Source organism: Brachyhypopomus gauderio, chromosome 5 (genome assembly GCF_052324685.1).
Source record: "Brachyhypopomus gauderio isolate BG-103 chromosome 5, BGAUD_0.2, whole genome shotgun sequence".
In the NCBI taxonomy this organism is placed as follows: domain Eukaryota; kingdom Metazoa; phylum Chordata; class Actinopteri; order Gymnotiformes; family Hypopomidae; genus Brachyhypopomus; species Brachyhypopomus gauderio.
The window spans coordinates 28,368,318-28,395,443 of NC_135215.1; the positions used below are offsets into that span (position 1 = coordinate 28,368,318).

The 27,126-nt window shown below is 43.8% G+C and overlaps 2 protein-coding genes across 2 annotated transcripts; one reads left to right on the forward strand and one right to left on the reverse strand.

The window, feature by feature from the left end:
• Positions 1–596: 596 nt before the first annotated feature.
• Positions 597–14,011, reverse strand: ptdss2 (phosphatidylserine synthase 2). The gene is made up of 13 exons (XM_077006888.1): positions 13,704–14,011; positions 13,063–13,370; positions 12,267–12,368; positions 11,252–11,334; positions 8,518–8,585; positions 7,824–7,958; positions 7,663–7,713; positions 7,115–7,228; positions 6,870–6,988; positions 4,620–4,734; positions 3,991–4,136; positions 3,536–3,721; positions 597–2,607 (listed from the first exon to the last, which is right to left on the reverse strand). The coding sequence occupies exons 2-13, from the start codon at positions 13,281–13,283 to the stop codon at positions 2,451–2,453; spliced, it is 1,497 nt and encodes a 498-aa protein (XP_076863003.1). The 5' UTR covers positions 13,284–13,370; positions 13,704–14,011; the 3' UTR covers positions 597–2,450.
• A 4,080-nt stretch (positions 14,012–18,091) lies between these two features.
• On the forward strand, positions 18,092–20,476 carry cdkn1cb (cyclin dependent kinase inhibitor 1Cb). Its single transcript, XM_077006889.1, has 3 exons — positions 18,092–18,732; positions 18,823–18,934; positions 19,312–20,476. Exons 1-2 carry the CDS (start codon positions 18,246–18,248, stop codon positions 18,930–18,932), a joined length of 597 nt encoding a protein of 198 aa, XP_076863004.1. The 5' UTR covers positions 18,092–18,245; the 3' UTR covers positions 18,933–18,934; positions 19,312–20,476.
• Positions 20,477–27,126: the final 6,650 nt, after the last annotated feature.

The window sequence follows — 27,126 nt, forward strand, 5'->3', positions numbered from 1 at the left end:
CTTACTTTCTCATAATTACTTAGCACGTAATAATAATACGATTATTACGAGATAGTAAGCCACAATGAGATATTAAGTCATAACTGAGATAGTAAGTCATCATTATGAGATAACGAATGCACGAAAATAGGCTTCCAAAATAGTCGGTATGCTCCCGCCGTTAATTACCAGTCTTCTTGGTTTTAGTTTGAAGCTAAGAAGATGTTATACACTATTTAATAATTTAGATCAGTTAAAAAAGGTCAATCTATTCAGGGTGCAGTAATTTATTTAAGTGCTAACCTGTAGATTCATGACAACCTGAGTACGAATTTGTGAATGTTCTGCCAGCATCCTCTAGGATGGGTGCTGTGTATATAATGGGCAGATAGGGTCTGCACCTCTGGGGGCATTGTGGAATAGAACACCTACAAGAACACAGTGGCAGTACTGAGGGGGTAGGGAACCCTGAAATGTTCCATCAGACCTCTTCACCACTGTGTGACATCACAAGCCTCCTCCACACAACTGTGACATCACAGACCTCCTCTATACTGTGTGACATCACAGACCTCCTCCTCGCATACCATGTGACATAAGACACCAACACACACCAATTTCTGGATAGTTAGTTTATCAGACAAGTAAACCAAAAGTAAAAGAGAAAAATACATTTAAAAGAAGAAAAAGAAGATAATACTGAAAAAGAGACATGGATAAGAACATGGTATCTTTTTGCCACTAATGTACATCCAAAAGAACAAATTTACCTAGCATATACAGACACGGTACAGAAGTAGCAAAACATTGCATCAAGGGCCCCAAAGGCCCATTTCTGCAAACATCTAGATTTGAAGTTTACATTCACAGTAAGATTATAATGGCATCTGCTTGTTCTACACTTTACATGAGGCAGGTCTGGACAGTTTGTACATTTCTCTTTACCATTAAAAGTACAGACATGAATACAAACAAGCACTGGCATAGCAGACAGATGGAGGATATTATATACCACCCTCAAAGTTGTACTCCTCCCTTGCAGCATGCACGCGCGCGCGCACACACACACACACACACACACACACACACACACACACACACACACACACACACACACACACACACAAATCCAGTCTTCCAAATGTTGGTCCACCAATTATGGGCCACAGTGTGCAGTTATGTAATAAACTAGAATAAAACTCTTCTCCTCAACATTCTCCTATTCAGGTTCCCACGAGGCTATAAACACTCACTCAGCCCCACATCAAAGTTGCTGGTTGTTGGCTGAGTATCAGGAACCAGGGTGCAAGACCCATAAACGTGCAAGCTTCCACATGAGGGCGTGAGAGCACACGTGAAAGAAAGTGAAAACGAGTGAGCCCCTCCCCCGTGTTTGGTCCAGCCATGGTCACAATCTGTCCCGTCATGTCAGTGCGATTGTCCCCTGCTCCTGCTTCCTTGGATACGAGTGTGTACGAATGTAAGCGTAATGTGTTAACATGTGGCTGATATTAGCTAAAAAAATAATTAATAAATAAAAAAAACAGGTAGTGTCTGAATCGATTAGTTAGTTAGGTAAAAAAAAAAACCCCAGTGAAATGCTGAAGAACACAATAAAACGCTCAAATAACTGATTGTTACTCTGGAGGGAAAATACCTGAGCAACGTAATGAGAGTGACAGTTCTCCTGAGAAAATGTCCTTCCCTGTTTAACACAGGAAAACGCAGCACGCAGTGGTGGTGTTGAACAGTGGCTGGGCAGAGGCCCGTGTTCCAGTCTCTCAAAGCAGCTGTGGAGTGGTGTAACAGCAGAACTCCGGCACAAAGATCTGTAAAGCCTTAATGTAGTTAATGTGTGAGTGGAGTTAAATCGTATGAACTAGTTCTACTGACTAGTGTCTTATTGCATAGCAGCAAAAAGAAGAAAGATTTTTCAACCTATGGCCTCTGAATCTGGAGTTACATTTACACGTGTGAATGGTCCAGTTAGAATGGACTATAATAATGCAGCCACAGAAACAGAGCACCTTCTAATACCCTCTCCTCACCAATCACCCACCCCTCACCTCTTCTAATACCCCCCCCCACACACACACACACACACACACACACAAACATCTGTCAGAGTAGTCATGCCCTATCTCTTAGAGCATATTACAGCATTTGACAGCTCTAAAAAACAATCAAGCAAAAACTATCAAAGTAACAATATAAATCAAGAATTTCGTATAGATAATGTACGAAGCCATCCAGCCATGTGCTATAATGATTGGCACCCATCACTGCCAGTGTGTGTGTAGCAGTGTCTGCACTGGAATGGTCTGTACGGTCACAGGAAGGCAGGCAGACACACTCGCGCAGACCCGCACCCTACAAAACCTCCCCAGCCCCACGTACACACAGGTAATACGGTCGTGCGTGGAGCGCGAGCGTGTCGGCGTCGTGCTGCGCGTCTTCCGCTTCCTCCTCGCTCAAGGCTTCCGCTGTCGGACGGGGTCCGTGTTGCCGTTGAGTTTGCTGCGGCCGGAGGCCGTGGCGGGGCTGCCGGTGTTGGCGGGGGGCCTCTCGCGCTCGGCCCAGCTCTCCTGATTGCGCCTCCGTGTCTCTTTGTATCGCAGAGTGATGTCACTGCACACACAGGAAGCACTCGTCATTCCTCTGAGCACAAAGGCACGCTCGGGCACACAGACACCCGGCCGTGTAGCCCAGCCCCAGGGTTCCTGCTCCAGGAGTCGTGGTAACAAGGGCAGGGGCCATGAGGGGGAATGAGGGTGTGCCATAGAGGCAGGGAGGGAGCTGCCTGGTCGAGTGTTGGGGGAGAGGATACTGGTTATTCAGTTGCTAAACAAGACATTTTTAAAGATCAAGTGTTTGGGTGGGGAGTGTTGAGGTGGGGAGTGTTTGGGTGGGGAGTGTTGAGGTGTGAGCAGAGACAGCATGCAGGGGTTGGGGCAGCCCAGTGAGAATGAGGGATGAGTGTGATGTCAGCTTTCAGTCAACTCTAACTCTACACCTACCTCTCTCACTGCAAATGGACATTACCGCTGACACACAGACACCCACACACACCCATGCACACCCACAAACACACACTCATATAGACACACAGAGGGAAGAGAGAGACACCATCAGCTCACCGCACACACGCCACAGTGCACAGAACAGTAGCCCAATGCACAAGCCAGAGGAAATCAGAAGAGAAATCGTGAAATAAACAAACAAACTAAACAAACTGCAACAAGGCTTGCGAGGCCTCGACATTTGCATATGTATGTGTTTGTGGTGCATGCTGTGACATCACTTGTGACATGCGTATCCCAGAACAGGGGTCTCCGACCCCAGTCCTCAGGGGCTTTCAGCCAGAACAGGCTGATTCAGTTCCAGCTCCCAACACACCTCAGCCAGGTAATCATGGAATGTGATAGTACTGGTCACCACAAATCTGTGGGCTGGCCATGGGTCCTGTAGGACTAGGGAGGGACCCTTGTACTGAAGAGAATGAGAGGGGAGGGGTTCAGCCTCGCCCATTTACACAACCCCTACTTCACACACTCACCGGATGAAGAAACGCCACAGCGTCCAGGTGAGGATGAGGACGAGGCCGAGGATCCAGCACTGAGTGATGAAGAAGGGGATGGGCAGCGTGATGGTTTTGGGGTCGTACTTCACCACGATGAGGAACTCCGTCACCGTGATGGCCGCCACCAGCCACGCCTGCTGGCCCAGCTTCTTATGGAACTTCCTGAAGGGGCGATTAAAAATTCAGAAGCAGACCTTTTCAGGAAAGGGCAGCAGGTGTAAGCGGCTTAAGGCTGGCCAACGAGCAGACATGCTGCTCCAACCACACCAGCCACGTCACACCGGCAGACGAGGAAACGGTTCACGCTGGCATGCTCTCTACGTGCAAAACGTCTGATCCAAATTCAAACGACCCAGTGACAAACCATGCATAACATGGGAAAACAAACAGATTTCTACAAGTAAAAGGATGAAGGAGTAAAAGCGACTGACGGGTCGTCCATGAAGTCGTAGATTTCTCTCATGCCCACTCCACCCACGTTGACGAAGTAGACAAGGCGCAGGAGCACCAGGTAATGTTCTGGGGGCATCCACAGAACGAACTTCAGATAGAACGTGTTCAGCTCAGCCAGCAGGAACTAGACACAGGCAAACACAGAAGTGCTTATTAATTATGAATGCAGCCACACCTTTGTCCTACACATGAGGCTTTATACTGCTTGACTAACGCTCCACACATGGCGCTACAGTACTGCGCATATTCTCATTTTCTCCCAGAAAAATGCACGACTTTGTTCTAGAGTGGCATGAGACCTCAACCAACTGCTCATGGAGGTAAAACCCTCTTGTGTTCTTTCTATTCTGTGTCTGTGTGCGAAACGAATCGTGTTACAGTGCTAAAACGTCATCCGAAACACGGACAATGTGCTAATTACGGAGGCGCCTCTACTGTGTAATTCTCCTTGGTTATGTTGCTGTGACTCAGGGCACAACAGATGGAGCTGGTGGAGAGTTAAGGTAATGTGATTGGCTCACATCAAGACCAATAACTCAGCAGTAAGCCTGTTCTTCCAGAGCAAAGGGAAGAGCCCCGCCCGTTTGTCCTGCAGACGCACGCTCACCATGAAGATGATGCCCAGCACGGCTAGCCAGCGGCGGAGGTTGGAGGCAGGCCGCCACTCAAACTTCACCCAGCTATACGGGGTAAACTGGAATGCAATGCGCTTTATCTTTCCCCTGTTGAAGACAGAGACACACACACACACACACACCACACACACCACACACACCACACACCATTGGAGTGCAATATTCTACGCATGAAGAAAAATGCATTTCCCTGGCCAGAGAAAAGCAGCCAGAGCCTAATCTGCACTCACCAAGCATTTTATTAGAAAAATCCTCATTATAACTCCACTCAGTGGCCACTTCATTATAGATAACATACATTAAAACTACACTTACTGGCCACTTCATTACAGATAACAGACATTAAAACTACACTTACTGGCCACTTTATTATAGATAACAGACATTAAAACTACACTTACTGGCCACTTCATTAGAAAATCCTATATTGGAATTCCCCTCAGTAGCCACTTCATTAGGTTCACCTATCTGACTAAATCTAGTCTGCATGATGCCATAGCCTACAGTCTTCCTTCTGGCTTCTCACCACATGACCAATGTGACCATTATGTGAATAGCAAACCAGTCAACACGGGTTTAACATTAACATGACTGTGTGAGGAGTTGACCTGCTAAAGAACCAGCGAAATTGTTCCTGGATTTTTTACAAACATCAGTGTCACTGCTGGGTTACAAGTCGTCTGGAGAGTCGTAATTGTTTCATGTCACATCACATACTCCACAACTATTTCTGATGGTGCAGTATATATACTGAATAGTACTTTTCTGCTGGAAGCAGATCCATGCTGACTGTCACCTCACCTGCCAAAGCCCATCTGTGTTGCCTACATAAGCCACAGAGTCCGTGCGGCTAGTCTGTACTCGTAATACGCACGTCTGGCAAAAACGTAGAGTTGCTCACTCTACTGCCAAGAAAGGAGGACGGTGCCAGGGCCACCCAAGACCAACCGGCCAGCCACAAGAACATACACGACAGAGTCCAGCAAAAGGACCTATTAACAGACTCCCACTGTGTACATACCAAATAAGGACTGTGGGTATGAACATAATACGGCTGTGTGAGGCTTATATGGTTAAGAGCCATCAGAACTGTGTCCACAGATGAACTATACCTGTATTTCAGGAAAAAAAAAGTTTCTTGCATTATTTTCTCAAAGAGTTCCCTGTGATAGCCAAGATACTGCTGCTAACCTAAAATTGTGTCCTCTGCTCAGAGGTCATGGACAAGGCTCAAGGACAACTGTACAAGGTCTGTCCTCCAAAGCTTGTGGACAGCTTTCTGGACTCTGTCGAGCGCTGCCAAAATCCGAGGAACGGGTTGGAAACGCACCTGCCATACATACCATACATAGTAGCTCGGATTCCACTGAAGGTGAGCTCCTTGGTGGCAAACAGGTAGACCCCCCAGGGAGCCAACCAGCTCGACTGCTCACCCTCCCCCTGCACTCACCACTCACCATTGCCCAAGCAACCCCCCCCCCCCCCCCCCTCCATCCTCCAGGAACCTGCTCTACTAGCCTGGCTTCTGTTATGCTCAGAAACCATGACAGGTGCGACATACATAGAAGAGCAAGATTCCTGTAGGCTCACAGAAGGAAGATGGGCAACACTGAGTAACAGCAGACCACATGTGTAAACGATACACAAGCCCACCTAGTACACCACTGTACCGAGTAAAGACCCTGAGTGTAGATCTTAAAGCCCTGGTTTGACATTAGACTCCTTTAAGTCCTGTTTAAATGTTTTTTTCTGAATCATTTTATAGTTGAAGACAAGAACATGGTGCACTGTGTTTTCACATTGCTTCTTTTGACAGTTTTCCTTCATAAAAGTTAATTAAATGCAGTATTTAAACATGCACTGAAGATGTACTGAAGTCAACAGGCTGTATGACAGTAAGCAGACATCTCCACATTGTAGATACATCCACATTTGAATGGCACTGACAGTATTTTGATTGTGAAAGTGTAAATGCAGCCTGATGGTGATACTGGACTAAGGGGAATCAGCCCAGCTTCACGAGGCCTTTAGGAGTCATTGTTTTACCAACTGTAATGCAAGGCCCCCACGGCTAAATACCCAATCAGGGCTTGGTCGCTTGTGTGAACAATATATGAACAATAATTCAGATCAGTTCAGAATGAAGTTCAGAATTATTGCAGAAGGTTTCAAATGTGCACATAACTCCAGCGGAGACGACTGGGTTGTGTTGCAGTTCTTACTTGTAAGTGGGAATGTTCCAAAGACCCTGCCACTGGTACGGCTTCATAGACAGCCAGCCGAGTGTCTTCATGCCACAGTAAATACCCAAACCATTACACACCAGCACATCCATAATCCACTGAGAGAGAGAGAAAGAGAGAGAGAATATTTTGGACACAGGTGACCATTCAAAGCATCAGATGAATGTAAAGTGTAAGATTAAGACTGAGGAAGAGTGAGGAAGAGTGTGGAAGGTCCCACTCACATGGTCCCACCAGCACTCTGAGAAGTTTGGCAGCTGGTGCTCCAGACTGTACTCCAAAAACTCAAACATCACGCTGATGATCATACACATCCACCAGTCTCTGATCATCAGCGTCTGACAGAGGGGGAGGGGAGGGATAGACATTTCACACGTAGGCTCAAGCAGTATTAAAATAATGAATGTAAATGAAGGATGAATTGGATGCTTATTTTCCATAATTTGATACTTTCACTATTATGGCATGACGTCAACCACCCGAGAGGTGAGAGAACTACAAAGATCTTTCCTTCTTATCGAAAATCCCACTGTAAACATGGTTAACGCATGCATGCAACTACTGCATTAATGCCTTCACTTCCTTTTAAATGCACTGTTAAATCTAGAGGAATAATACACTATTAATACAGTATGTACTAGAATATTCACAGCCATTGGTGTGTTCTCAAGACCAATATGAGGCTAAATAAACACACATAAGTAATAAAGGGTGCAGACAAACAAACACACAAACAAGCACACAGCTAGAAAAGAGCCAGAAACAAACTGACCTTAATATACCAGCCAAAGAAGTGGGCAGGAACAAACCCATCCATCTTGTCCTGCAAAAACAACAAATTAACAAGACATTATTTGTATGCGTTTGTGTGTGTGTGTGTGTGTGTGTGTGTGTGTGTGAGTGAGTGAGTGTGTGTGCGTGTGTGTTCTATACCCAGATGTTGTGTAAGGGGTCAGTGGTGTGTCCAGGGTCATAGATGAGGCAGTTTCCCCCATAGTCCCTCTCTGGCAGAGGAACACCCAGCTTTGGGTCAATATACTTCATAAACAATCGCCCATCCTGCACAGTCTGAAACATAGCAAACAAATATATCACATATCCAGTTATATATTTATGCTTTAGAAAATAATCATTAAAATTTGCAAAGGATCACATGTGAACCCATAACATGCACCTAGATTCTGGATCTTAAAATATTTACATTAGTGGTTTTAGGGGTTTAACAATTTAAAAATGTTTAAAAGAAATTTCAGATTTAAACTTGAAAATAATTATAACTATTATAAATAACCCTCTTGGTGTCTTATAATGGGTTCCATTGTTCTATACTAAGGTTTCATTAGAGGTTTGATTTTTGTATTATTTACAGTATTTATATAAGAATTGTATTGTTATGATCCAAACCAATCTGTGTGGGACACAATAACAGCTCTACCAAATCAATACATTTTTAAATCGAATCTTGGACTCAATATAAATTCATACTGATCCTGAAAAGGTATTGTTACACCCCTAAATGTGGAAATTAACATTTAATCATACATTAGTACATGTTACAACTTCGAAAATGTATAGAAGTATATACATTTATGTGTGTGCATGCAAATAGGTGTTTCTCTAGACCCACTTGGAAAAGGATGAAGATGAGGAAGAGCTCATAGACAACACTGACACAGAGCCAAAAGCGCCAGTACGCTGCAAAGCAGAGAGGGCAAAACGTCATTGACCTGCAGCTCCACACGGCACTCTTCATCCATACACCACACTCCTCATCCTCACTCCAGCACGCATGCACACTACTTAACACACACACATCATGTTGAACACGTTCATGATTTGATTAATTCCAATCTACATTAAAGGTTAAACATGTGAGTATTCAAAGATGCAATCAGTGGTCTGTGTACTGAAATGACACAGCTGTGCAGTGGGCAGGGGAGTGTTATAGCTCTGCCTTCTGGCCCCTCCCTCTCTTCCTGTTTCCTGATTGCTCAAACGCTGGGCACACTGACCCCCCTTTTGGCCATTGGATAGAATCAGGCCGTTGGAGGGTTTCTGTAACTGGCATATATATAATAAATATATACATAAACTGAATAAGGGTTTTTTGTTGCAATGTGGTTTGATGTACAAAGGGATTTTGCAAGGTGTGTGTAAGGAGCTTAAAAAGAGGTGGAAATCACTCAAATCTTAGTACACTCTCATTACGTTGCAGCAGTAATTTGGTTTATTTTCTCTTGTGCAAGCACAGAACATGTGTGTGTTGCTCATCAGCTGCTGGGTGTGTTCGAGGGTAAATATGCACCGGTGAAGACGGGCAAGAGTGAGCTGATGATTATCAGTCACTCTGATGGCTGTTAGTTCTTCAGTATGGGCCTGGTGCGTCCCTGCCCTAAGCCCGTCTCTTCTACCCCCCAGAGCTGAGCTTGCCTCACAGGCCGCCCTGTTGCCACGTTACTTGCTGCTACAATAAGATAAGCCCTTGTTTTGGGCTCCAGGGAGAGATCTTTCCAGTCCTCACTCCTCGTCCCACGACACCCTAACACCCTGGCAATGTGCTCAAGTCCTCACGGCCTCTTTCCTGGTGCTCCCTGGCAGGAAACATGGGTGTGTCTCATAGGCTGTACTGGCAGTCTCCTTCATTCATGCTAGCACAGGGAACAGGTTCTAGAAGGTTCTGTAATCACCCCACACTCTAATCACTCTACACTCTAACCTAGGAAAAAGACAATGGAGCTGTTCAGAAAACAGAATGTACCATCCTTGAGAAACTAGTCCTTCAACTAGTTCATGTTCTCAGGAACATGAACTGAATTTAAAGGTAGGCTGTAGTTTACTGCAGGGTGACAACAGTGCAGACTGGTCCAGCAGGCAGAACGAGACTGCTGTCTGTGAAAGTGAACCTTACTGACACGCTTCAGTACTATATATATATATATATATATATATATATATATATATATATATATATATATATATTTTATATGATAAAGGGATTAAATGGGTTTGTTTGTTTTTTGTTTGTTTTAGACAGCACTCTTGTTGTTAGGGTTCACATCTATTGTCCCAACATAAAGACTAAAGAGCTATAAAGCTTTAACAAAAAGTAAAAAAAAAAAAAACAAACAATTACCATGGACAGCAAAATTTGGGCGGCAATAAAGAAATAAATAAAAAGGGGGCTGTGGTGCACACTAGCCTGGCACCCAAGGAGCAGTTGGGGTTAGGTGCCTTGCTCAAGGGCACCTCAAGTCATGGCCTCAGGCCTGGGAATCTAACCCACGACCCTCCGGTCACAAGACCAGTTCCCTAACCACCAGACCATGACTGCCCATAAAAAGATACTGCCCCAATTTAACATACAGACAGAGGTGGGCATTCCAGGTTCAGAAAGAAAAAGTCCTTCCCAGGATTTTATTCAAGCTTGCTGGATTTTCTAATTAATGGCAGGTAAAATTCACACATCAGAAACAACACATCAGAATCAACACAATCCAGGAATCCTGGTGAGGACTGACGTTCTGAAGCTGGAATGCCTCTGCGTACAGATGACACAACAATGACAGACCATGTGAAGTAAAACCCTAACTGAGCTTTTCTTGGAGTCACTCTCAACTGTGTAAAATGTTAACAACTCTATAACACCAAAAACAGAAGTCAGGGTCACTCGACGGTCTGTGTCACTCTTTACGGAAACCAAAACAATGACAAATCTTTATGAAAATGGTGAAACGACAATGTCTCAGCATGGTTTCCTTTATATTCTCAACCCCTCCCTCTCTCTCTTATTCCTGGATTCTATTCCTCTCAGCAATGGTGTGTGTGTGTGTGTGTGTGTGTGTGTGTGTGTGTGTGTGGGTGTGTGTGGTGTGCAAATGCCCCAGTTGCTGTAGTTAACCAATCTGTCACATTTTAATTTGGGTAAGAAAGCAGTATTTATAGAACAGGGGTCTACAGCCATGTTTAGAATTGCATCAGAAGGATCTGTGTGTGTGTGTGTGTGTGTGTGTGTGTGTGTGTGTGTGTGTGTGTGTGTGTGTGTGTGTGTGTATGTGTGTGTGTGTGTGTGTGTGTGTGTGTATGTGTGTGTGTGTGTGTGTGTGTGTGTGTGTATGTGTGTGTGTGTGTGTGTGTGTGTGTGTGTGTGTGTGTATGTGTGTGTGTACGCTGGGCCTTGCTGTTCCCAGTGTCAGTGGTGATTACAGTGAGAGATGCAGTCTGTCCGTACGCCTGCATCCACAGCACTAGACCCAGTCAACACAACCATAAGTGGCGAGCTGCAGACAGGGAGCTGCAGCAGACGCTCCGCTAGAGCCAAGGTGGAGCGATGGGTGGTGTCGGCCGTCCTCTCCTGCTCTTACCTGGATGTGGTCGTGAGAAAGGGCCGTCTTTGGCTTGCGTTACTCCAAAGCAGAGGAACACTAGAATACTGGCCACGATCCCTCTGAAACACATATGCATGTTCCCACTGACCATCTCATTGTACCATGTTCAGATCAAAGCTAGAGTGTGCATCATGTGCATATGCGCTCTGAGGATTAAATTATGAAAATTTATTCATGATTCAAAATTACGACAGTTTGCTGTCATTTTGGAATGAACTTTGTTCAGGTGTACGTCCAATGCAGGGAGATTGGCATTAAGATTGGCGATTTTAATCTGTAGTTTAGTTTCACTTTTTCTGTTCACATTTCTTTCACTATCCTGAGCAGTTTCCCCCAACCTTCAGGACCAGACAGTTCACATTTTTTGCTCTAAAATTACAATGCAGCTGTATCAGGAATCCCATGTTGTAACAGTTTGCTCCAGGCATGTTTAGAGGTGAGACAGAAACAATGTGGACTATTTTGTGGGACTGGAAGACTTGGGGACACTGGTCCACAGTATAGGTTAACCGTTCTGCATATCCTAATTAACCTAGAGTTAGTCCTGCCTACTTTCTTGCACTGTGAACCACATCAAAGGAGTCGGCATTTCATTATGCGCTCTAATCTCATTTTTATCAGAATGGTATCTCGACATGAGAAGTCCTAACCCCGCCTACACACCGGGCCTATTTCCATCTCACAGCACAGGTCACAGCAGAGAAGGAGCCACCCTTTAGAAGGGGCGGACAATGTGTCAGTATCTGATAGACTCATGTACTCTGTCCTGCTATCTAATGTTGAGAGAAGAGACTGCAGCCTAATGGATGTTGATCGATCCTGGTGCTCTAGGTCAGGGTAACACTAATGCCATGGTGGTCTTATGTTTGCATAAACACACAGGCCAATAGCATTAGTGTTTATACACACAAATGGACATGCACACTGCTTCAATCTGTAAACTGAGTCGTGTGTGTGTCTCTCTCTCGCCCACACAGGTGCATGCAGATACCTCTTAGTGTTGTAAGCTGTATCTTGTGGCGTCTCCTCCAATAGCGTCACATAAACCAAAGCACACGTCAGTATGAACAGCACAGTGAGGGTGTGTGCTCTCCTGGACAAGAGTAACACATATACAGCAGTTGTTGACTGTTGATGTGATTTGCAGAGTTTGCAGAAATTGTTGACCTGAAGTGAAGGAGAACTTTCTGAATAATACAGTGGTGACACCCTTATCATCTCGTATGGTGATGTGTGGGAGGGCCCTTCAAGGCTTGGCTCAGATTCAACCTTCCTCCCAACCCCCTACACTGTTACATATGTCCACCGTAAAGACTTTAATAGGTCTGAGCGCACTCTTCCTACTGAGGAGACATTACGGCAGAAAAGTCAAAGCTAAGCCATAATGCTCCAAAGCTCCCTGAGGCAGCTCCTTCACTACTGCCTTACTGTCTCAAAGCTGCACCGCCTCTCAGGAACCCCATTAGTCCCATCTCAGGTCAGAGGAACGAAGAGGACTAGAAGGAATTTAACGGTATACGAGTAAAAATGGTCATGTACCGGTTAGAAATACCTGTGTGAACTGAATAACAGTAGCCCTGAGGTACCGCTGAGGTAAAGCACGCCTTAAAGCACTACCTTAAAATACGTCCATGGTTTAATAGTCAAAATTCAGAAAACCCCTCGTCCCTTCATGCTGTTTCGGCCGGTGTTAATACGAACACCGAACCAAGTCCTCACTTCAGTCCCATATGAACTTCTGCGCTGCTAAAGAGAAGCTCCATGCGTACAGCGTTAAAACCCCTTACCAAAAAAACGTGTTGGTTCCGTCGTCGAACACCTCGCTCTCGGTGGTCCGGCGGGACGTGGTGTCGCGGGTGGCCGCTTTGACGGACCTGCCTCTGCCCGCGAGGTCGTGGGGGGAGCCGGTCACGCACAGGTCGGCGGCGCCGTTGGTCACCTGCTCGTCCACGGCACACCTGCCCGAGGCCAGCAGCACGCCGCTTCTCCTCGCCTCCGCTTTGGCCATATTATCCTCGCGAACCGCTCGCTTCAAACACGCGGATTTAAACTGTATTGTGTCGGTGCTGCGCTCGGAGCCGTGTGCACTACCGGTCTGCAGAGGAACGAATACGGGACAGCTAGTGATTTACCTCACTTACACACTTACACAACCATTCCCACCAGACACTCCCATTAACAGAGTAGCATTAGAGGGGTATTACAGCGAACTCTTAAAATACTTCACCGGCGTCTTATTCTGCACGCGCGCGCGCGCGCACACACACACACACAGATAGACAGACAGACACACACACACACACACAGATAGACAGACACATACACACACACACATACACACACGCACACACACACAGATAGACAGACACACAGACAGACACACACACACACACACACACACACACACACACGTGAACTCTGGCGTTACCTTCTGCGATCATGTAGTGATGTCCTACAGATCTCTGGTGTAGATCTCCTCTAACTGTCACTCACATGAACTGAAGTGAACTACACTCTAACATCCTGCTCCTCACACACACTGGGGTCACTCGGCCAACATACGCGGAACTCTCACCAAATCATTCATGCGTGGGGATATGTAGCGAGACTGTAACTAACAGCTTATTATAAGTTTGTATCACACGCGTAAGGACGCAGCGCCTTCCTCCTCCTCCTCCTCGGTCAGGACTGTCCTGCCATCAGGTCACACGCACCTCCAACACGCCTACCTCTCATTTCCAGGGGGGAATAAACGGTGTGGCGCGTTTTAACGTCACTTCCTCTCGGTAAAACCAACCGGGAGCGTTCGAGTGCGGGCGGGAGCGTCAGAATAACGCAGGCCTCGGAAAATGTGTTTCAGTTTTTCTTCTTCTTTCTGAAATATTATTTATCTACCCGATAAGCTTTCGTTCCATTAATTGACTGATTTGTATCGCCTTGTTGATGTCAGTTTTGTCACTAGTAGTTCTGCGAGATTTATGGCAGTATTTTAGCAATGTGAAAAGTAAATGCAAAAATATATGTAATATTGTACATTTCAAATTAGGGGATCAGGATTAAAACTACAGATGCACGGATTCTGCCATGTGTATGGACTATGCTTGACTGAATGTATGTATAATAGTGTAGGATATTTACATTAGTCTCACAGGTCTTAAATGTCTTACTTTGCATTAGTTTGCTAATAAACGTAATGTAATACATTCATGGAAATAATGCCATAATGGATTTCAAATAGACATTTCCTTTGCTACATTTGACCTATGAACAAAGCTTGTGGGTGTTTTGATTTTTTTTTCGCATATTCTTGATAAATCTTAGCAGGTAGTTATTTTGGGACATCTTGAACGGATTTGTGATCTCCCCGTGTTTTTATTTATAGTGCTGTTCTTGAATCTTTGTCCTTGCACGTTCAGACTTTCAGCCCACCCTCAGTCAGCTGGGTTGTACTTAGTAAGCACAAAGAATTCAGTATTCACGAAGGACATTTGGAGTGCATCCCACAGTCTCTCACGGAGCACCGCATTCTGAAAGCCCTCAAGCCACCTTCATGTTCACAAACAAATTCCTTGTGAGCTAATATAAAACTTCATGCTTTCTCTTGGTGTTTTGGGCACATGAGTGAAATTCTTCTAATTAAAGACTTAACTCAACAGTATTCTAATAAATGCTCACTTGTGCGAAGGTGTTGAAATTAATTATTGTTTATTTTAGCAATAAACCATTATTTCACAAATACAACTTAAGACGTGTGAAGAAGGTGTCTAAAGTAGACGGAAATAATTTGAAGGCTGCAAACAATAATCACATCAGTACTACAGATATTTAAAAACTGCTGGAAATTAATTAATTGGTGTATTAATGTTGCTACACATATGTGGACATTTGCAAAGGAAAGTCACTGCAAACATGGGAGAAGTGTTACTTGTGGGAGATGGTGCAGACATACAGGGTGTAATTGGAGTCTTGTAGGAAGTAGAGAATATGGAGTGTGTGTAGTGCATGACCACTATAGAACAAATGTATATGTATATAGAATTGAAGCTCCAGGCTCTGTAATAAAACTTTGAAATAATTTTAATTTGAGAAGCCCTACTGAGAACCAAATCTTTTAACTTTGAAATTGCCCTGAGGAAAAAACTGAAGTTAACCTTTCTCAAAGGGAACATTTTTCCATTTCTTTGTTCTGCTACTTTGTGTATTGAGAACATCATCATGTGATCTAGAAGACATAACAAGGTTTAATTCCATTAAAAAACGAGGAAAAGAAACATAGGATTTGTTATACATTTATTTCACTTGAGTTATTTAGGGAACTTGATTTGAAGTGCTCTAATGCACTTGAAGATTCTTTCTAAATTCAAATTGAGTCCAACAAGTGCACAAAGCATCCTGAACAACATGATGATCAGGGTCAGTCATGACCTGCACTATGAAGGTAATTATGTCATTCATAGAGTTAGAAGCAGTGTTGGTTAGTTCCTGGCACATACATGTTATTTACTTCAATTACATTCAGAACAGAACAGAACAGAACAGAACAGAACAGAACAGAACAGAACAGAACAGAATAGAATAGAATAGAATAAAATAGAATAGAATAGATACTGTATTGATCCCAAAGGAAATGAGGGAAATTAGGTAAATACTTTACCCATTCTTAGTTATATGTTAGTTCTATTTTATTTCTTGTCTGATTTTTACTAAGATGAATAGCTATGCATTGCTACATTGCTACTGTCCCGCCCTGAAAATTCAGCAAAAGCGCTGTCGCCATCTGGTGGTTTTATATATATTGTTATTATTGTATGTACTGTATGTATGTATGTATATATATATATAGTCGGATGCAGTTGTGTAACACAGTCAGCCACTGACTCTAGAGCAGTGGAGGCACACTCTTTGGAGTGACGAATCGTGCTTCTCCATCTGGCAATCTGATGGACGAGTCTGGGTTTGGCGGTTGCCAGGAGAACGGTACTTGTCTGGCTGCATTGTGCATTGTGCAAGTGTAAAGTTCTGTTGAGGGGGGATTATGGTGTGGGGTTGTGTTTCAGGAGCTGCGCTTGGCCCCTTAGTTCCAGTGAGAGGAACTGTAAATGTTTCAGCATACCAAGACATTTTGGACAATTCCATGCTCCCAACTTTGTAGGAACAGTTTGGCACTGGCCCCTTCCAGTGCCAAACTCGACTGGCCTGCACACGTCCTGACCTCAATGCGATAGAACACCTTTGTGATGAATTAGGCCAGAGACTGAGAGCCTTGATGTGTGTTGTGCATGAAGGTGTGTACAATGTGTGGGTCTGTGTAGTTGAAGAACACCTCCTCCTTATGTGTGTGTTGTTTGTATGTGTCTGAGTAGTGTGTGTGAGAGACAGAGATGTTGGTGTGTGGGGGGAGCTGCTGGTTGTGAGAGGATTAGAGTGTAATGTATGTTGAGTCTGGTGTGTGGGAAGGTATGTGGTACATAAATGTGTGTTGAAAGAATATGTATGAAGTTGTGTAGTGTGTATGGTGTACATGTTGCATATGTTGTGTGTATGAAGGTGTACAGTGTGCATGACAACACTTTGCTAGGTGTGTGTGTGTGAGAGAGAGAGAGAGAAAGAGAGAGAGAGAAAGAGAGAGAGAGATGCATGTATGTGTGTTTGGAGTGGGTATGAGAGAGATATATGTATGTGTGTGTGTGTGTGTGTGTGTGTGTGGAGTGAGCATGAGAAAGATGTGTGTGTGTGTATCTGTGTTGTGGAGTGGGTATGAGAGATGTATGTGTGTGAGTGCATGTCTGTGTGTATCTGTGTGTGTTTGGAATGTGTATGAGAGAGATATGTGTGTGTGTAGGAGGTTGTTGATAATTTTTTTCATTACAGCACACACTCTAACTGGCAGTTATAATTTGAAATTCTGAACATTCCGCCATTCATTCCTATGAAAAGTTTAAAAATGTAAAACTTGAATTTATTAAAAACTACAAATCGATCGACTATAAAAACACAGCACAAGGCACTACGTCAAGTCCTTCGAAACGCAGTTCGGGCTGTATTAAACGCAAATGTGTGGAAGGAGAAGCGGAAGAAATATAAGAAGAACGTTGAGTGCATTAAGTTCAGACAGTGGGTTCCTGACAGGAGTGGTTGGGCGAGCAACTGCAAGCTACCAGGAAACCACCAGAAGGCGGTCTTGTATAGGACTGGAAACAACAGCTCCGGACGCATTTAGTCCAATAAAACGATGTCGTAGTAGTACTGATGTTGTTGTTTTTTTTCTGGAGATCGCCGACATGCTTTGGGAAATCAATAGCGCGACTACATTATTCCAACACGGTGGTTCACCACAAGTGAGAGAAATATTACGTTTGTGGAAACCTACATCACAAAATTAATTGTAATTACTTTTAAAATACAAGAAAAACACTGTTTTTGACAACGTTTGATGAGCGGTCCTCTATGGTTTCGCATCGAGCATACCGAAAAATGAACAAAACTTAGTTAAACATAGTCCATTAGCTACTAAACCTAGTCAACATGGAGTGAGCAGTGGTGAGCTTGGCCGGAGCGTGGGGGATGGGCACAACCGCGGCCCAGCAGGCGCAGCGCCGCGAAGCTCCGCTACCCTCCAACGGCCCTCCAAACCCCCACACCTAACACACATCACCAGGCACCCATGCACTGGCGCCACGCCCACAGCGCTTACCCACCAATCAAAACGGCGCAGAGGCGGGTTCGTTCGCGAGAGTGGGCGAACGCTGACCAATCGGAATATTCGCCTATGTGGCTACACGTACCTGCCAAGCAAAGGGACTTTAAATGCGAGTCTGGCGACGTTACACAGTAACGTTTGTCGTGGCGCATGCGTAGGGTGGAAGCTGAAATTTACAAACAACACGAGTCACGTAATAGCGGTTACACTAAAATCGCCTTTTGAGGCTGATAAATTGAGTATTGGCTTCATTTTTTTTTAAAGAACGAGATGTCCAACGTTCAAGTTTCTATCGGCACTTTAGGAAGGTTTACCGTGCGGCGGACCCTACCCCTGCATCGTAGGGACACACGGGCACACGCCAGCGCTCGCCGAAGTCTTTTTGGACCGGTCGACCACGTAGAGCTTAACCGGGAAATTAAGTCCAAACTACGTGAGATTTGTGAACGAGATCAGGAAAGATGGAACTTTAACTTCGACGCTGGCGCTCCGCTGCACGGGGATTACGAGTGGGAGGAAACCCCGGCACAGGCGTCGCCAGCCTTCTACCGAGAGTCCGTGAGGAGCGGGGCTGCGCGGCTGGAGAGGCTCTGCCCGGAGAGACCCGCTGGAGACGCTGTGTCTTGCGAGGAACCTCGTCTTTTACCCGGGCAAATAAACGCAGAGAACAGCGCAGGCGGCGTCAACTCGGGAAAACGGACCTGCAAGCGCATCCCAAGACGAAGAACCGAGCCCGCGACACCCACGCGCATTACAGGTAGGATAGAGGGAAAACAACGTGAGATAAACAAGTACTCGTCGTAGGTGAGCTTTAACGTAACGGTGTGTGTGATCTTTTTTTAACCAGATTTCTATGCACGGCGGAGGAACGCCGACTGTTTGAAGGAGCGTGAAGGTGCCTGCCACAAGACCTTCCCTTCGGCTGACGAGCAGACTCCGAGAAAACGGATTCGATAAAGGTATGTTTTAATACTCCAGAATTAATTACTCTTGTATTGTGCTGCATTATTGTGGGCGCCACGTAAATTTGGCTTAATTGGACAGAGTAATGTTTAATAGTGCCTATGGCGACCGACTAGGTGTGGTGAGGGTTCAGCGTGACTCTTCTGGCCGGGGTTTCGTAGCGGGGTAATTACGCGCTGGGGGAGGGGCGCGCGCCGCTGTGGCGGGAAAGGCTGCAGGAATGTTGACGCCAGGAGAGTCCTCAGATTTTCAGCCCTAGTGTAACGGTGATTAGGAAAACCAACACGTATGTTTTTAGCAGTAGGCTATTTGTAATTATTGGTGACTTATCTATTTTTTTAATTGACCATAGACCCGCCTTTTTGTTTTTCAGGTCTTTATGGAGCCATTTGGTAGATGCAGGGCGTTTTTGGTCCTTGCTGGAACATCCAGTGGACAGTGAACGCCAGAGCATCGCCTGCTCATACAACGACAAACCAAATATAATTTTTAAGTTCTCAGGACTATTGCAATATACCCTGTAGGTTTGTCTTAGTGTGAGAAATTGCTGAAGAATGTGGAAAAAAAATGTAGCGGAATACAGAATAGCCTACAGTTACAGACAACAAAATAGTCTTTGTAATTAACATCTAACCTACATTTACATTTCAAGTTGGTCTACAATGTAGGCTACACCATGTCTTTTGGCCTACTGGTTTCCATACTGTAGTGTTAAGGAATTTCTACTGTCCAGTTGCTGAACAACCATGCAATCATATATTTCTTTTTTGTTAAAACTGAGCCTTGAAATGTGAAATTCAGGATTTATTTAGTTTTGCTCTTCCATGTAGCTACATGTAAACCCTAGTCATTAAAAAGATGACCTGTGTCAAAACCAATCAGTGGTGCCCCATGATCTATGAATGTTAGAAAACATTTTTCTCCTGTTCTTGCGCAGAACCTTTGATTAGCTCTTTAACCTTTCATTGGCACTGAGATTTGAGCATGAACACTAATTCAATGACTGGCTGTGGTTTTCAATGTTATGTTTCCTTTTACTTTTTATAATCAACCTTCAACGGTTTAAAGCTACATCACACAAGACTGTAGTTTTACTTTAAGTAGTGCTTGTGAATTATGTTCACATGCAGGCAGTGGAGAGCAATCCTAAATCAAACACTTCCTCTCATGATTTGTTGGTAAAACTGTTCAACCATAGTTGATCTTGGTAAAGTGGAGGATGTGGACAAATCGTATACATTAGTGAAACAAGTAAAGCTTTACAAGAAAATACTTTAGACCTTTGGGCTAACTGTTTTGTGGTGTTTTTGTAAATACATGAATATATTGTAAAGGACATTTTAACTTAATTTATTTATGTTTTACTGTAGACTTCTACTCAAAGTTGCCTTTGTTTGATTTCTTTATTTTTGCTATCAAAATTGTAGCCTAGCTTTTCAATGTAGCGTTCACCCTTAAAATGGGGCACATCCTACTTCTGAGCCATTTTGTCACTGTTTTCAACTAAGTTTCATTAATAAATTTTGTAAAATGATGGACTCCCAAGTGTACTTGAATTATTGTCCCTACATGTAACCTTAAAGCATGTCAAAGACACACCCTGGAAGTGCAGATAGTCTTGAGAAGCACATTTTGAAAGTATGGAAAAATGCTTTCAAAAACATCACCCAAACATCCAATGTTTAAACATATAAGAGCATGCCACATTCAGTTTGTACAAAGGCTACATACACTGACCTGGTCATTGTTTTGATTTATTCTCTCCAAAGCCTCTTAACGGCATTATAATGCACGTTTGTATTATATTCCAGCCCTGTGGGGTCAGCTGTTTAGCAGCCTATGTATTGTTCACTGAACTTTATTCACATCCAGGTCCTTGGTTCCTGTGAATCAAGTATCGGAATGTATGCTTGGTATCACATTTTATGTGAGTATGCAATGCATAAGGTCATTTTCCCAGTTTGAGAAAGGTATCTACGGTCTACAAAGAGCCGCATGTTGTCTGTATTTCAGATGAGGTGATGTAATGTGATTCTGAGCTACTGGATCCTTATGACTTCATTGTGAAAGTTAATGCTTTATATTTGACTTTCTCCATGATGGACCTTTTTGGATATGAAATATTGTATGTAGGTGTGAGTAAATTTAGCAGTGTCTGCAAAAAACACGGCAGCAGAAATGGGTTTTAACTTACATTTTGCAGCACCCAAATGTCAGAGTACTTTTAGAAGTAGCAAAAATAGATTTCAACATCACTGGTATCTTATTTTGCTTAGTGATTAATGTATCGCAATGATATTGCCACCATGATGCTATTGCCACTCAAACCTCTCATGGAACAGGCAGATGCCTCAGACAGGTGCTTCATTTTTGAATTACTTTTTAAGTACTACACCCTGATCAAAATAAATAAAGGAAATTAACCTTAAGGAGAGACTCTGCTACTTTTCTGTTTTACCCAACTCTAATTATATACATATTAAGGAAGCTGGAATTAGTACACATACACCCCCCCCCCCCACCAACCTGCGGAGAGGAAACAAAAGCTTGGTTTTAGGAGAGGCTCTAAGGACATGATCCCTCTGTTTGCCTCTCTGCTTCTCTCTCACACACACAGCGCAGTGCCCCTACGCTGTCATCTGGGTCACATGATACCTTCCAAAGGCGTCTGTAAGATGAGAGCAGCGGGTAACTCAAAAGTCTAGTCTCCCCTTGAGCTCAGCCAAACAAAGCCCTGACCACTGGCACACAGAGAAGGCCTTCAGCCATGTGTGTGTGTGTGTGTGGGGGGGGGGGGGGGGGGGGGCGTGTGAGTGAACGCACGTCCACGGATCAGCTGCGTTGCTGTGCGTTGACACGGCAGTACACCAGGTATGCTCTGGGCCTATGGGTCGCAGAACACCTCTGTTGTCTCCACGCTTCCTGCTCACCGCAGACAAAGCAGATCGGATGAAAACCAGGCCAGCAAGACAGTGTCACTTACACGTGTCCACGACATCATCACAATGGGCCGATGAAACCGATGCTACTTCCCCTCCAATTGAGTTGTGTGAACAAAAGGAGCGAGAAAGGTTTGGCAGCACTAAATGGAAAAAAATGCCCTGGATATTTTATGTGCTTGGTTTGGCTCAAGTTAAACTATACTGCTTAAACAGTAGCAGAAGCATGCATTTGAAATTTCACGACTGACATCTGATTGCATCAAAACACACACACACACACACACACACACACACACACACACACACACACACACACACACACACACACAAGAAGTGCCATCTGTGGGGTGTGGATGTGGTTTGTCTCTCTAGACAGCTGGAGAGAAGGGTGTGCAAGTGTGTGTGTGGTTAGAGTTTGACACTCGCTGTGAGGAGCAGCAAGGTAATTGTGAAAAGCCCACTGAGGCGCCTCGTACTCTTCAAATGATCTTTCTCCGCCTTGTTGACCACACACAGGCACACACTTGCGTAAAAAAAAACCTCTAGACAATAGTAAGAGAAAGTAAACAGCAGCTGGGAGAAGACCCATGAGATAGCATGAGAGGTGTGCTGGAATCTGCTCAAGGCTCCTCAGTGATCCTCAACTCACTGAATCAGGTGCTGCAAATCAATCAGCCAGTGCTCACAAGGATCACCCACCAGTGCTCACAAGGATCACCCACTAAATATCTGAACTCCAGTATAAATGGTGTGCTGGATCTGTGCTAAAAAAGGCCCATCAGTGATGGACATCCTCTGTACATGCAAATGTGTAATATTGTGTCATGAAAGATTGACTAAGGGATATGTTTATGTGATGTAGAAGAGTGTGAGGTTTTCGGAATCACCATTTTCAACAACTGTACATTTAAACATCTGCTCAGTAGAGAAAAGCCCAGAGCAAATGATCTTGTGTGTACATTATTGTAGTCAGAGTATGAGTATGTGGGTGCGTGGTGTTGCCCTGTATAAGTGATGTGTGTCTTGAGTTGTTGTCTAACTGTTGTAACCACAAACCAGACTTTCTGAATGACTCAGGATTGTGAGTTATGAGAACAGAATTATTGCCTCTCACCCTTTTTTGGAGTCACTCACAGATGCCTAAACCACCATCAACTGATTAATAAAAACCTGTTTTTAGGAGGTAAGACAAGGAAGAGGGTGTGGACTGAAGGCCCATGGGAACACAAGTACAATCCTACACAAATAAACAATAAACGGCAGATAAATAATTGGGCTGAAAAGTGAATATAGTAATACAAACCTAGGTGGTACAGCACGATCTAGAGAATGTTAATGCCTGTATTGTAGGCCAAACACCACTAGCTCCCAGGTGCGACCATGCTGCGGGAGTTCACTAATACAGCACCCTAACTGGACATTTTTACAGCCTCGTTAGTTAATATTTACTCAGGCATAAGTAGCACGTACGATTTCTTCCAGATTCACTGGCGCCTAAGGCAGCCAAAGAAGAGCAAACATGTCTTTGTTTATTATCTGTTTGATCTTGCACCGAAAACACATGAAACATTTTGCCCGTGAGTCAAACATTATTCCAAGAAAAAAAAACTTCTTAAAAATAAATACTTTATCTGAGGTGTCATGACTATTATGATTAATCAAATAGTATCTGTCCCAGACAGACAGCTAAGGCCTAGGTATGGTTTGCCAGCAAAGCATTAATGCAACATTTTTCTCCATATCTACAGAGAAACAGTTAAGTGACTACAGAACAAGGTTTTTTTAGTGACAATCCCAGACCTCTGACCTAAACTCCACTGAAAACCTGTGGGGAGAGGAGAAGAGGACATAAATGACCAAGGAAACGGGTCAGATCTTTTTATATGTGAGATGTTTATGAGACATTCCAAGAGAACATTCAGTGACTGTATATGTTTCAGTGACTATAAGACTCAGGAACTGTAAGAGAAGATTCAGAGACTGAATAACAGAGAGGGTGCAACAAGTACTAAAAGGTTTGTGATGTGGTTGTTTGAGGATGAGAGGGTGAGAGTGGTGGTGGAGTCACTTAAACTTCACTTAAAATATGAAATTTTTCTCATATTTTCCATGTGAGATCAAACAAGTGAGCTTTTTTGGCTCACAAACAATTGTCCACAAACAATTCTACAGGGCTCTGTATATATCCAGCACTGAGATAGTTAATGTAGTCATTAATGTAGCCTCAGTTTACCTTCAGGCAGTACAGTAACCCCACCACATTATCTGGTAGACCAAAGATAGAATATGGCTCAAACATGTTGCTCAAAGAATTATTTCTCTCTGTCTTTCTCTCTTTCCCTCACACCACATCATTAGTATTTCCATCCTCAGATACCTCAAAAAGAATAATAATAATAATAACTTTTTGTCGTTTGTAGAAGAGCTGGGCATCTCCTGGATATTTCCACAGCCTAGGCTACTGTATGTATTCACACGGTGAGCATAAATCTCAACAGAACCACTGGACTTTGATAAAACCATACTGAGAACATCTCACACTCTCGCCCAGTTCAGGATACGATGGACCATACTTTGCAATGCTGAAGAATAGGAATTTATGACTGAAGTTTATCGTGAGTCACTCTAGCTATGGGAACATGCTCAGCTACCAGCTAATGACTCCATTTCTACATGTGAACTCTTCAACATGACCCTCCCACACGGCAGTCCCATCATTAGAGGCAAAAGATTCTGGAGTAGTTATAGCGTCAAACTGTTAATTAAGTTTCACTGACAATAAAGAATTTAATGCTTCAGTGCTCAATCAATAAGAGACACTTATAGATGCATGACCTCTGACCTCTCCAGTGTGGCAGATGGAATGAAACGCTGACCTAGCATACAGATGGAGAAAGCCCACACACATATGTACCTGATCACATTCAACATTCAACTTTAACATGCTGGTTTGATCGCTTGGTCAGCAGGGATAATCCACCTTCATCAGCATAAATAGACTGGTTAATGATCAGCAGCCTGTGTCCTGCTGTTATGACCCAGGCACAAACTAAATAAGATTATACAAAGAGCCAAAAAAAAAACCACAACAACCATACATAGTGATGATGAATAGTGATGATAATACATTTTTATTGAATCTGTGCTTGGTGTGGTGCCATGGCTGCAAAACTAGCATACATTTATAAATGCATCACTCAGAGTGTGTTTGTGTGTGGGGGGGCAGGGCTGGGGGTGGGGGGTGGCAGTGGTAAGAGGTTGTAGAGGACAGTTGCCTTGTCTGCAGCGTGATGTCAGTGTTTTGAAGGAGCAGTGCCAAATGCTTGTGTGAACTCTCAGCTGACAGAGTAAAATGTGTGTGCGTGTGTGTGTGTGTTCTTGCAGCAGATGTGAAGGCTTCCTAAATCTTGGTGTTCATAAACGTTCTCACCCACCACACAGCCGTATCACCCTGAGCACCAGCTGGCGAACCACAGAGATCAGGGAGGGTGGGAGAGGGGCAGGAAGGGTGGGAGAGGGGCAGGGAGGGTGGGAATGGGGCAGGAAGGGTGGGAGAGGGGCAGGGAGGGTGGGAATGGGGCAGGAAGGGTGGGAATGGGGCTGCCACCAGGCTACTGGCTACCAGCTGACACACTGACACAACCGTCTATTCACTCCATTTAATTGCTACTTCATATCATCACATTTCAATTTCCTTTTCCGTTTCCTTTACGTTCTATAGGGAAGTTCTTTGTCCCTCAGATATATGACAGATGGAAAAGAACACGTGAGCAAGACCACACCCAAGATAACAGAATATGCTAAAGTATGGTAGGAAAAGAATAGATAATATTTAAACAAATTAAAAATGTTAATTATCATTAATTAATTACTAATTTGTTGCTGCTGGTTCCTACGTTCCTGTTTTTAAATGTCTGAGCATTTGCTTTGATTTTTGTGTTTTTTCTGACATAGTTATTATTCTTTTGTTTTGGAACTGGATTTAACATGTTTAGAACCTCATTATGATTAAAGTTATAATATTATTGTGACGGGCAGGGAGTGCGAAATAAAATGGAAGCGATCACGCCAAGTGTCAGGGAAAATGGAGGGTCTAGTGAAGAAAAGTGCGCAAAAACCCATGACACGATCCGAATGAAGTATATAATGACCAGCAGTCAACTGGTACAAAGTCAAGACATATATAGAAAAACAAACGACCCTCAAGTGAGATGGATCATAGACCCTGCCCACCTGAGGGACGAACACAACACAACAACAAGACAACTGCCGCTGTGGACGGAGACGACCAGAAAGGGGCCCGCCGTACCGTGACAATTATAATTTACTTTCTGATTATTGAGTGATGAAATAAAGGTTAAGGTTTAAATATAAAAGGTCTATTATTGAAAGACAGTACAAGCACAAACAACATTTATTTAATTTAACACACAACACATATAATTTCAAATTTGATTCGTTTTTTATTTGTTTTCTTTCATTTAAAGAATTTTAAACTACATTTAATTTGTAAAGTGTGTATCAGTATTGTTTCTTGATTGTGCTTGATCCGTTTTCATTATAATTGGGTGTGGTTTTGCAGTTGATGCTATTAACTGGCCTGGTGATTATAACAATAGCAAGGTGAAAATGGCTATGTGCTGAAACACGTTGTTTCTTTTATTCAAACCATACCCCAGTTATTCAGGTATAATCAGCTATTCAGGTATAATTACTGTGTGTTGTTATAACCAATGTAGACTGGAATATGGTAAAGAAAAATATCTCTGCAATATTCATTATATGAATCTTTTATAGTACTGTATTACTACATTTGATGTAACATTGGGCTATACACCCCTATATACCTATATAGATGAACAATTCTGACATGCCACTAAATCCCACCAGGGTCGCAAAAACCAGCAGAGAGTGTTTCCTCATCAGTGTGGCATTCTTAGGCTTTCAGAGCCTGCTTGACAGTCACAGGCTCTCAGCGGGAGCCTCTCAGCAGGGGGATCTTGGCACCAGAGGTCAGTAGCAACCCTCCCTGACATATTTACAGTCATCTAGAGGTCAGACACACCTGTCTGTCACAGTTCCAGTTTATTCCATGCAAACAATCTAAAAATAACGATCAGTCAAAACAGCTGAGGATTTTAAAAGTGGCTGCCTGTCCACATCACACACACACATTCTCTCAAGGCAAACCCCCTCACTCTGTCTCCGTCTGGCCGTCTTCCTCACACACCCCACTCTCCTCCAGC